At 37.7% G+C, this 13,028-nt stretch overlaps 1 protein-coding gene across 4 annotated transcripts in view; it reads right to left on the bottom strand.

The window, feature by feature from the left end:
• ttc3 (tetratricopeptide repeat domain 3) overlaps positions 1-13,028 on the bottom strand; it is a 46,413-nt gene that overhangs the window by 21,285 nt on the left and 12,100 nt on the right. For all 4 annotated transcript variants that reach the window (XM_048234077.1, XM_048234058.1, XM_048234073.1 and 1 more), the window contains exons 7-16: positions 11,584-11,713; positions 11,373-11,467; positions 10,150-10,244; positions 9,904-9,966; positions 9,760-9,814; positions 8,355-8,517; positions 6,391-6,448; positions 6,207-6,300; positions 1,715-1,751; positions 1,326-1,383 (exon numbers count right to left, since the gene is read on the bottom strand). In XM_048234077.1, the coding sequence (XP_048090034.1) occupies positions 1,326-1,383; positions 1,715-1,751; positions 6,207-6,300; positions 6,391-6,448; positions 8,355-8,517; positions 9,760-9,814; positions 9,904-9,966; positions 10,150-10,244; positions 11,373-11,467; positions 11,584-11,713 (848 nt within the window). The remainder of the gene's footprint in view (positions 1-1,325; positions 1,384-1,714; positions 1,752-6,206; positions 6,301-6,390; positions 6,449-8,354; positions 8,518-9,759; positions 9,815-9,903; positions 9,967-10,149; positions 10,245-11,372; positions 11,468-11,583; positions 11,714-13,028) is intronic.

Below are 13,028 nucleotides of genomic sequence, written 5' to 3'. Positions count from 1 at the left end.
AATGTGCTGGACTGGGCGGCGGTCATATTTTGTACCGCTCTGCGGTACATCTAGTTTTAACCATTTGTACCTAACATATCACCATGAACCTGTCCGGGTTTATTGAAACCTGTCATGTCAAGTTTTCTGAAATATCATGTTTGAAAATTGGCATTACCTATTCAAATGTTTTGCATATATTTCCAAAACAGAAATCTAAACACTGCATAGTCAGCTTTATCATTCCATGGATCAGGAAATACTATAGTCAGAACTGTTTTAGAATATAATCTAAATCAGACTATGAATGATATCAACAAACCCTTCAGTAAAAACTTTTAGAATGTACATAGGAATAAAAGTGGGGTGTTTGGTATAAGTGTTATTGAAGTGCAGATTTGTGGCACAGAATATGATAAAAATATAATTTTGAGAAAAGGGCCTATATAGATATATATTGGAATTGACCAGAGCAGTATCACTAAAACCTACAGGGGGATTAGGAGACAATCTTCATTTAACAGAAGAATCAAGATATAACAGTCTCTAAAAAGTAACAAACGGAAATATGACAGGGAACCAAATCAGACCCCTTATTTCTTCTTTTATATTTTGTCTATTTCCATTTTATTTTTTTGTTGAGCGCATGGAATGACGATTATGTATGATAATGTGCTATATAAATAAATGTACCTTTGACTTTTACTATTAACTGTTCTAAAACCGATTACTGCCTTTCTAAAACATTTAATATATACATGGCAAGTAAACACACTCAATTCCCCAACATGGCTTATTCAATCTGGCCCCCTAATCATCCCCCAGTGCAATTGTCTCATTCAATCATCCCCTCCCTCTCCACCTCAAGTTGGTGTGTGGTGAGCGTTATGCGCATAATGACCCAGGTGGGTGATACACATTGGTGGTGGTTAGTGAGGTTCCCCCTTCACTGTAAAGAGCTTTGGGTAACTTGTAAAGCGCTATATAGATGCATTGTGTTATTATTATTAAAAATGCAATAATTTATCAAAATTAAACCGACACTTTTCCACCAAAGTAGTTCTTCAGCAATAATGGTTGGGCATAACATAGTGTTTATTCTTCATGCCCGGAAAACGTATTAAAACAACAACAACAACAATAATAATAATCAAAGAGAAATTCACAAGCAAGAAAAATAGTACCCTATGTGTGTGCAAAATCTAGCAACAGGGTCCTTGCCCATAGATCTCCCATTAGTAGTTTCACTATGCCATGAACTGTTTTGATAGATCTGATATAAAGACACAACTAATCCTTTCCTTTAACAACTGTGATATTAACAAAATTTTAATGTAGAAAATTACCTTTTCGTTTCTTTGGTCTCTTCGCAACCTTTACTGTGTATCCCACTGTCAGATTCATCTATGAAATCAACATGGCAAGAGCGAAACACAAAGCACACATAACACACCCTTTAGTTAATCAAATGATCAAGTATAACCAGTTCAACAGGGTATTTGTATGCTTTGTTGTTTTGTATGCTATGCTAGAACCAGACATACACCAATAATGAAAGAGTAGTACACCGATTGCCTTTGAAAAAGTTATGACATTAGGTGGAGACGGGACTAACCGTACACATAAAATATTTCCCGAGTGACAAATCTGATCTGTCAGATTTTTGATCCCCTTCATTACTATGCTTTAATTAATTCCCATAATGGACTGAAAGTTGGGGAAAAAATCATACTACCAGGATAGCCTTCACTGCTCATCAGGTCCTGTCCTTCCTAATTCGGTACATAAACAAGACATAAGACAAGAAGTAAACAACATTCTCAGAAACACTGTTGTCAGTCTTGGGGGTCTAATGAAGTCAGCGTGACGAACAATCAAGTTGGAGTAGGAATGTTCTCGACAGTAGTAATTATACAGTAAAAAGTTTATCACCACATACTTGACAGAGATGTCATATTAATAACAGTAAGGAAATTCTTAGATTCTTAGACTTCACAGAGTAACTTAAATAGAAATAAATAGAATTAAGGGGCTTGCTTTTTGTCTGGCTTTGTTGCTGACAGAATCATACACAGTCAAAACAACAAATAGGATTGATTGAACATTTTCTGAAATTTGTCACTATTTATGGGTGCCCAAATCAAGGGTTTGTCTGGTTATGTGGCTGATTGGATCATTAGCGACCACAGCAACAAAGAGGAAGAATGTGTTGCCATTTCTGGGGGCCTGCATAAAGGGTTTGTATGGCTATGTTGCTGATCGCATCATAAATGGTGACAGCAACGAAGAGGAATGACAAAAGAATTTGTTGATAGAGAACCCATTATGAGTGTGGACGGGAGTGAGTCTGGGATGCCAGACACTAAGGTTGAGCCTTCTGGAGGTGTTGTGGGCCTAATTCAAAGAAACACAGATAAAGAAACATGCCTGCCTCACAACCCCAGTGAAATCCTCACGAAGGCTGCATTGTTGGTGATGCTGTTTTTTTTGTGCGCAGGCTGTTTTGTTGGAGGTTTTGTTTTTGTTGCTTTCGTTCTGTGGTCGGGCATTCAAACTACTGGCAGCACATGTGGTACCATAAAGGAAGGCCGTTAGAGATCCTCAGTACAACATGCAGCATGCTTGAGATTGGCGCCAGACAACTAGGCATTACCGTTGCATCCTGAGTCATGTTGTGTAATGTTAAATAGGCTTGTTTGTTGATTGGCTCACTCTCCTATATATATCTGAAATTACTGATGACCCGTGGGTAAGTCGGTTTACAGAAAGTAATGCACATTCGAGTTGGTACTCGTAATGCACCTCGTAAGTGCATTACTTTCTGTGAACCAAACGCAGCAGAGTCCATTATCCCACTTATACCACTGTTGCCACTTGCATTGTGCTCATTTGTTGCAATAATTTAAACGTTTTAATCGCTAAAACTGTCTTGTTTGTAGATCTACTTTTCACCACATATCAACTCATTTTTTCAACTTGCAGGACAAACTGCCATTACTAGTTATAAATGGATGGTTTCTATGGCCAAAGGCCAGTCATTAGTTCCATCTCTCTCACAACTGAACCTCCCAAGTACTCCACAAAATCCTTGTGAAAGACAACTAATTAAACCAACATATAGCCTAGCTTCTGTAATAAAACAAATGCCATTTGATATGCTACAGCAGAAGACCATAATAATAAGTATAGTATAAGTATATATACTCTTTTGATCCCATGAGGGAAATTAGGTCTCTGCATTTATCCCAATTCATGAATTAGTGAAACACACTCAGCACACAGTGAACACACAGTGAGGTGAAGCACACACTAATCCTGGCGCAGTGAAGCACACACTAATCCTGGGGTTCGAACCGGCAACCTCCGGTTACAAGTCCGAAGCGCTTTTGTATCTTCGTTATAAGTCCTTCTTCCATGCTTCTTCTTCCAGAGAAGTCATTGATAAGACTTGAAAAACCTGATTCCCACAGTATATCACTTTCAAGGGATATCATAGACAGGGAATTCAATCTGCTTTGGCCCGTAGTGGATCGCAGTCTATTTTTAACCAGTCCCAGTTTCGTAAAAAGAGCGCTCTCCACAGCGCAATGTCAACATTTGGAAACACTGACTGCAGTTTCCTTCCTCTCAAGACCTTGCAGAGGTGTCCTGGTCATCATGGGTTTCCTTAACAAACTCTCTGAATTGCACTCCTCCACAAAATCTGCCTCAAGATCACCAGCATATTTTTCCTGGAAATGTGCAGTTTTGCCACAAAGATCTTGCAAGGGCATGGATGATCCACAGGTTTGCTGAATGTTTTTGTAGGAGTGATATCTCCACTCCAGTTCTGCAACAAGGCGATACATTATAGCAATAAACACTGTTGTTCTAAATGTCTCAGCCTGATCGCTCATAGTCTGGTTCTGTTGATTCATCTGCTTGTGTTTTTCTTTTTCTGTGCCTCTGTGTGTCTGCTTTGTAATTTTGAGAGACAGTTGGAGACTTGTTTTTTGCACTACTGAAATTTCCCAAAATCATCCTGAAGGCTGACCACATAACCCCTCAATGAGCTAACCTAGTTGACAGCATTGCATAAATCCAGTTCCACTGCCTGCAGAGCAGCACTAGTTCTGTGAAAACGTTTGATGTATGTATTGTATGTTGTTCTATAGGTTGTTCCATAGGTTAAACAAGAAAACATTTTCTAATTGTTCCATCTTTGAGTTGAGTGTCTTAGCTTCACACTGTTCTAATAGCGACTCCTGAATGTTCACATAGTTTTGGTGAAGTGCTTTTGTTACTAGTGGGTGTGCATCTAGTATCAGAGAGACTTTTAAGAGTCTCTATCCTTTGGTTTTCATTAGGCTCCAAACCAGCTGTAATCGTCTACCAACGAGGTGTGGATTTGGAAGCAAAATTTAAGAAAAAAAGAGTCTCAAAGCAGCTGTTGACACTGTTGATCCCAACTAAATTGCGAGTGTATGCAGCGCATGGTACCCATTCAATCAAGGGGTTAATCTGTCTGATTCGTGCTTGTAGGCCACTGTAAGTACCGGACATGTTTGCAGCAGTCATAACACTGGCCTCGACATCTTAAAGGAGAAGTTCAGTGTGATATTGACCTAAAGTGTGTTGAAAAACTGCAAAAACTGCTTATCTAACAAAATGTAACCAAGTGTTATTAATCTTATATCAAGATGAAAAAAAATTGTTGGTATTGTTTTCAGTATAAAGAGACTTACCTAGCGCTTTCTTGTGAAATCATTTGACTTAATTTAAAAAAAAAATTGACTTATTTTAAGACATCTCATCTTGAAAACAAGCAAATTTGTCTGCCAGTGCGTTAAGCAAATTTGTCCTAAAAACAATCAAATAAGTTAAAGTCTTCTTAAATGAAGTCAAAATGATCTTTTGAGGGCGCTAGGTAAGTCTTTTCATACTAAAAACAATACCAAATAGATTTTTTAATCTTAATATAAGATCAATAACACTTGGTTAGAATTCATTTTTTGCAGTGAACATGATACCGAGTGTGAACTCTTGGCTTGTCCCCTGCACTCCGAAATCTGGCGCTAGTTAGCCAGATACCAATAGGTTTTCAATGGGTGTGCCTCGGGCTAGTCATGCAAATATCACTGTTTTACACCATTTACAAGGCTCAAAGTAGCTCCACACTTCATTGGTAGACTTCCGAGGGCCCTGACATTTAAAACGAGACATTGAGAACTTTGAAAAAGCACTGGTAGTTTATTTACAAGACGATTTATACAGACAGTACTTTCAGGAAGTTTACCGTTCGCCGCCATCTTGAATTTAGTCACGATAAGTCGAGCGACGAGTATGAATGAACAGGTATGATAAGGGATCAGATTCCAAAAATAATTCTGTGGAAATGCATGGATTCCAGTTGCTGCTACTGGAAGCGGAGATCTATGTGAAAACTCGCCAGATTTTTCCTTTAATGGTAGAGCTTGAATATTCGGGTCGTGGAGTCCCTTCAGAAACAGTGGGTAGATTCAAGAGGTTACAGGACGACGTAGTGGTTGGAGGACCATCATGGCTAAAGTTGTCATTGACTGTTGTGGTTGACGGTGGTGGCAGTGGCACATACTGTTGTTCTTACAGGGGTTTGAAGAGATGGTCCCTCCCCAGAGCTAGCTGCAGCTCCAGATAGCATGTTATCTGTGGTGCTATCGGTATCGTCATTATTGTTAATGTCCCTTGTTTCTTGATTTGTCCGTCTACTGGATTCAGCAGGCTTAGAAAATCCTGTCAATTTAGGGATTTTTTGATTTTGTTTTTCTTTAGTTCTTAGGGGGGGCTCAAAAGAGAAAGGCTACAACACTTTCTTTCCATTATTTTCTCACTAAACTGTATGAATGACGTATATTTTGAAAACAAATTTGACCGCTATATTTACCTTATCAGCGTCTTACTACATCTTTAAATATTTATTTTGCACCATGTAAATTTCTCTTATGTAAATTTTAATGAATTATTTTATTTTTTTTATGGACAATGCTCCGCCCCAAGACGCTGGCACGCGCTGGCACCGCGTGCAGCCATATCTAGCTTTTGCGTTGATCACGTCATTTTCATCACAAAAAGGACAGTAATAACATTTGTTTTGTGATCAACTTTTTAAGTAATAACATATTGAATAGTAGATTTCAAATTACAGTGTCCTTGATTGAAGTCATCCGCAATAAGAATCAAATTTTACAACTTGGACCACAGTACGTTACCTCTTTTTCTTTGGTCAATTCATCATTCATTTGCTCAGGTTCACATCTGGGCTCTGCATCACAATGCTGCTCTGTGTATGTAGCACTGTGAGACCTGTATTTTCAAACACATTTTAATGAGGATAAACTTAGCACAAGGCCAAAGTGTCTGCTTATTCTGCTTCAAGCTTTGCAGAGAACCAACCTTTTATTTGAGGTTTTCATCATTCCAGTCCTCTTAGGTCTTTCTGGCTTTTCTTCATCTATCCAGGAAAATAAATCAACATGTTCGCTATAGATATTGCTAATTTGATGGTAAATGAACTTGTAATCGGCGAATCTTTCGACTAGCATAGTTATACAGCATAGACATAGTAGTGAGTTGCTACCGAGAAAACCAGCCATGCAACTTCAAGAACGGCGGCCCAACAAATCTTGCAAGAATTGTGAAACATCTACAGTGGCCAAAAATACCTAAACCTGCATAGTGTGCCTTTAATATGATTATTGTATTATATGCTTATATGCATATACCCAGGAGACAAGAATTTCTATTTTTCAAATTGGCTGTCAGGGGGCTATTCTGTATATCAGGACACCTATGAAGTAGTTCTGGTTAAAAAAAAAAAAAAAAGGTTTAATAACCTTTCCATATCAATGCTCTGGAGACTTTTGAATGGTAACTATAACAACCACCACAACCAATGGTTCACAAACATTGTTCATCAATAGCAGCTGCTACTGTAAGTGTGTAGTCATTCAGACAATTGACTGGACTAAATAAACACATTCTCTCATTTTGCCAAGTGATGTAAATGTAATTAATTCAGTGGTTACATGATTATGTGGTTACTATATCTAGAAGGTGTCCTATTATACTGAACCCAGAGTGTGTGTGTGTGTGTGTGTGTGTGTGTTGTGGCATATGTCACGGAGCCTTCACCATGCACACCCATTTTCTTTAACAGCCTTTACCCATTTCTCTTTAATAGTAAGTTATCTCTATCCTTTACTATGCAAGAGTAGGCTTAAACAGTTTTCTAAACTTAAGCTGATATCTCTCATATTCTCTCTTTTATAAACGTGATATTTTTGCTACTTGAATCTTAAACTTTTCTTGTCCCTATTGATTATTAGCCTGATTGAGTAAACGTCATTGGCTGACTAGGACAACTCACTAATAGTAGCGGCTCAGAGGCTCGTAAACTTGGGATGACTGGTGTCCAAACGGATTTTAACGTGGAACTTGGCTACCGAAGCACTTGTGGACTGGGGGTGTTGCTCTACGAACTGGCTCTCTCTCTCTGGTGACTAATTGCTGCACACACGCTGTTTAATCAGCCTAGCTGTTTTTTGTGGTCGACGTTTCTGTATGCTTGTCGTAGTCTGTGACTGAAGATACAGACCGTAACGTTTTCTCGGGGATTCAGATACTATACATAGGCTTTTCTACACTGGAACGTTTGCTCGGGGATTGAGAGACTATAAATAGATTCTTCAATATCGTAACGTTTTATCGGGGATTCAGATACTATAGGCCTACATAGGCTTTATTTCACTGGACGTTTTCTCAGGGTCTGATGCTACATACTGACTGAAATTATCTTCCCAGTGACTGACGAATCAGTCACTAACTAACTATCTAACTATCACCATCTAACTTTGAAACGTATTATGTGATGAATGTGAGTTGTGTGTGTACTGCTTATGAACATGAGCCTGGGGTTTTGTGGGAATCGTATTGATTGCGGACTCAATTGTTTGACTTCTTTTCATTATTATTATTTTATTTTTATTAAATTGAGTTATCCCAGTGATGGAGTTCTGCTTCACAATTACCTTATTTCTTTTCATATGGGTCTTGTCATTATTCCCCTGCTGATGATTAAAGCTTTTTGTTAATACACTTGGTATATGATTTACTCTGTCTCTATTGCCTATTGCTTTTCCTGAGATTTACCTGAACTAGCTGTACAGGTTTAGCATTAGCCTAGTCCCTTCTAGCTGCTGTGTTAAATCTGGTAGAGGTAGTGGTCTTTTTATGCTATTTCTTTCTGTGACACTTTTTGTAAGTGTCTGGCGCCCAACACCCAAAAATATGTTTTCCTTCTAAAGGCCGCTATACCGCTACAGTGTGTGTGTGTGTGTGTGTGTGTGTGTGTGTGAGACCTTTGCGGTCTTCCATGTCCAGTAAGAACTTGGCTCTCTGTCGCTCAAGTTCTTTCATGCCCTCCTCATCAGACTGGCAAAGAGTATGTGCCAACTCATTGGCTTCCAGAGCCTTCTTGCGCTGTTCCAAAAGGAATAATGCCTCACAGAAGCGGTAGTGACCCTATCAAATACAACATTAATAGATGAGTTTACAAAAATGTTGCCTTGGATGATAAATACAGTGGCAAGAAAAGTATGTGAACCCATGCTAAAGTTGACTAAAAAAAAGAATAAAAAATTATCTTTTGGAAATTTAAAAATGAAAAAGAACGAGGAAAAATCCAACCTTTAAGGACACCAATTTTCTTTGTGAATTAATAATGTATCGTAAATAAATAAATGTTACATGAGGCATAAGTATGTGAACCCCTATGTTAAATTCCCATAGAGGCAGGCAGATTTTTATTTTTAAAGGCCAGTTATTTCATGGATCCAGGATACTATGCATCCTGATAAAGTTCCCTTGGCCTTTGGAATTAAAATGGCCCCACATCATTATATACCCTTCACCATACCTAGATATTGGCATGATTTTATTTCAGTTAGCCTATTAGCTGGTTTGATTTGCATTGAGCTCAATCTGCCTGCCTCTATGAGAATTAAACATAGGGGTTCATATACTTATGCCTCCTGTATTTTAAGAAGAACATTTATTTATTTACGATACATTATTCATTTTTTTCACAAAGACAATTGGTGTCTTTAAAGGTTGGATTTTTCCTCATTGTTTTACTAAGGCATTAAGACGAATTTCCAAAAGATGATTTTGGAAATTGGTCTGGTTTTAGTACCATGGCACGTTTCCCCATCATCAATGTCAGCTTCATGTATCCTACAGACATTCTGACCAATTAAAGCAGTAAGATTCTTTATATAAGCAGGACATTTGTTTCCACTGTATAGAAATGAGCAATTTACATCACTTAGCAACTATATAAAACATTGTTCATTATGGTTGCCTTATGCTTTGCTGCTGCCATTTCAGCCCATTGGGGTTTTTCTCTTGTTAAGACAACACAAGGGTTAATTTAATTGCCTGATCTTAAATGTAAAAAATTGAAGATTATTTTGATCCTAAAGTTAGCCATGACAATTTGGTTGTTTATAAACAACCAGCCAATTACATAACTTCAATCCTACAAATAACTTGATGTCCACATTGATACACTTGTAACATTCATGTTGACTGGATAAGTTGTAACTCCACCAGAGAATGTATCTTTTATGTAGATTGTGCCTGTGCAGAAAAGCCCTAATACAAATTGGTCTTCCATCAAATGAACCAAAAGTAACTTAAAATAAGAGGAAAATAGTTGTAATCCTTCAATACATTCTGAAATACAACTTTTATGAGAATGCTTACCTTTGCCCAGTCTGGTTTTAGTACCATGGCACGTTTCCCATCTCCCATCGCTTTTCTGAAAGTGGTGAAGGTATAGGCCATTACAATCAAATACAAACCGCATATAGGCCTATATCAACATGAAACTGAAAGAGAAACACTTACAGATATTTTCCAATGCGAATAAAGCAAATGGCTCTATTTCCATAGAGCACATGATTACCTGGACTGTGGAAATAAAAGCAGAAATTCATGAATGAAGCAACCATGTCAATAATAATTGCCACCAAAGACATTATACCCTACCAGATGCAAGAGCCAAGAGCATCTTCATATTAACATTTACACATTAGACATTAGTGCCATATCTTACAGGGGAAAACATCAATTTAGTCACCACCTATTACTTACTGATGCTTGATAGCTTTGGAGTACCACCTCAGAGCCAGGCGAAAATTGTTTTTCCGATACTGGTCATTGCCTTTGTTTTTCAGGTCCTCGCTTTTCTGTTGAGTTTAAGACCAATGTTATCACCAGAAGACTACAGGTGAAACAGTGGTTCAACAAAAACAGTTTAAAAAATGTAAAAAAATTCAACCAGGGCCCACGCACTTAGGTCTCAAAAATTTCTGAAAAAATTACCAGGTGTACCTATGTTACCCAGGAGACACACTGTAAATCAATCAATACTTTCACAAGCCCATAGCGCAAGAACTAAACCATGTAGGAGGCTCAAATTTTGCATGCTGGTACATAAATAGGAATAGTATGTAGCAAAATCGTCACATTTGGTCTGGATGATCTTGGCATGGTCATACAAAATTGTATTGGAAGTTTTGGCTGGGCTCTGTTTAGGCCTTCAGAAGACGTATTTGTACTCAACATAGGCTCTTGATTTATTTTCCTTATTGAGATAAGTAGAAACACTCACAAAAATCAATGGACAGAAAATAAAATTCCTTCAGGGTCTGAGCAGCAGACCTCACAAGTCTGAAAAATCATTTTGGTTCTCATTTTCAGAGCACCCAAACACCTTGTGGGAATATACAAAAAGATTTGTTTTATATTTTTTTCTTTATTCTCCATGATCCCTTCTTTTTAAAAACACCAATTTGACCTGTCTTATGCAAATCTTTCTTTTTTATTTTCCACTCTGATCATGGGCAAAATGCACTATCAATGTTTTATACGGAGTTACCACAGTGCCACCTGTGGTTGTCAAGTCAAGTCAACTTTATTTCTATAGCACATTTAAAAACAACTGAGTTGAACCAAAGTGCTTACAAACAAACATAAAACAATGACAATGGTACAACAACAATAATAACATAACATGGGGGAGAAATAAATAAATAATTGAACAAATAAACAAATTGGTCAAAAATAAAATAAAGAATAAAGAGAGTGTGAGTGTGTGTGTGTGTGTGTGTGGGGGGGGGGTTTAAGGTAGATTATAAGCTTGGGAGAAAATGAAAGTCTTTAAGTTAGACTTAAAGACTTTCAGACGGTTGGATCTACTTTAGTCTGCCCTGGTTACTGGAGTGTTGTACATAGACTGATCATAAAGTAATTCAGTAGGCTATACAAATACAATTCTGTTAGAAAATTATACATAATTTGGTGAACAACTTTACCTCTTTTGACCAACTCTCTGGCTCTATAGAAATTTCTTCTTTCAACTTCAAAAGAACACTTTGACCCGCCACTGCTGCAGTTGTAAGAGGGGAAACTATTGAAGATACAATTTAAAACACAAGGTAGAGAGTTAGCAACAATACAGTTCAAGTTACAATTCTGCAATATGAGGTATTATATGGCTAAAAAGTTCAGCAAGGTTTGTCTTACATTTTCCAAAGACGAACCTCAGGACTTCATAGCGAATATATCGAGGGCCCAGCTTTTTAACTTTTCTCACAATATTGGGCTCTCCTGTCTTTGCCAGCCATGCAAGTGCCTCCTCTGTGAGGTCACTATCCTGTTCAGGTAACAGTCACAATATGAAATTCAATTTGACATTTCCTTTACATTACACAATGTAAGTGTACACAATATCAAACTAGTATATTGGTATGGTCCCTTTTAATCTGCTCCTAGAGAAATTCCGTTTCTACAGCCGCGAGAGAGCGCTCTAGGCTTGTGACTGGCTGGCTTGTTATGTTAATTTAGCCTATTCAACTTCCCAGGCACTTCACATGTTCAACACAGCTAACCACTAACATTTCGCTAATCGCTCGCATCTAGCTAACAAATTACACAGCAAAGGACAACAGCAGTTCAAAAGAGGGTAAGCAAACAAACATCTAGTCATCGTTAATATTCCACATCTGGCAGAAAGGAGACATCACAACAAACTGTGCAACCAGGAACTGACATTTTAATTTCCTTGTTATCAAGCTAACCAACATCAAGCTGGCTAAATAGTAAAGCTGAACAACTGTGCTACATTAACATACCTACTGGACACCTATTCAGCCTGTTGTTCTGTGTGCTATTGTGTAGTTGAATAACTTGCCTTTCCAGATTAAATGTCTGTTCTTGGTGTTGGATTTCGTGAAATTAATTTCTAAATAAGTGCGATATGTTTTTTTCCTCTTCATGAAGCATTTTTTGACTGATGCGACTTATACTCCGGAGCGACTTATAGTCCGGAAAATACAATAACACTTGTCACATGGCTTCTTTTAACTTCATTAGCTTATAAATATGTGGTTGTTATACATTACATATAGAGGTTTTGGGAGCGCTTTTCAACTCTGTCAGCTTAAACATCAACAGTGTTCAGTGTTTCCCACAGAATTGAATTCTATTTGTGGTGGTAGGTTTGCAGAGTTAACTTGAATGCAACAGTTTTTAACAAATTAGCGCAGCGTGGTTATGATGCAGATTTAAGCACAATTTATCCAGTCGACTTTTATGCGAACAATTGCAGAATGTTTTCTTTAAACGTACATGTAGGTTTGTTGAGAGACAAGAGAGAAGGAGAGGCTGCGCTAAGGTGCACATAGCTCTACAATGAATGATTTCCATCCAATTTAAATAGTACAACATGGAAAATCATTGTGTGGTGGTCAATGTATGGGAAACACTGGTGTTGACGCCTGATGGAGTTGACAAAATGATATGTTTTTAATCTTCAGAGGCAGACAGAGTACACAGCTTCATTACCTGAGTAAAAGTACAGATACCCTTTGCTAAATTTTACTCAAGTACAAGTAAAAGTACAACAGTCAGATGTCTACTTAAGTAAAAGTACTGAAGTACTTGTTTTTAAAAGTACTTGAGTATCAAGA

This window comes from Alosa alosa, chromosome 2 (assembly GCF_017589495.1).
Source record: "Alosa alosa isolate M-15738 ecotype Scorff River chromosome 2, AALO_Geno_1.1, whole genome shotgun sequence".
Classification (NCBI taxonomy): Eukaryota; Metazoa; Chordata; class Actinopteri; order Clupeiformes; family Clupeidae; genus Alosa; species Alosa alosa.
Note: the sequence above shows the minus strand (reverse complement) of the source record. Positions and strands in the feature narration are given on the sequence as shown.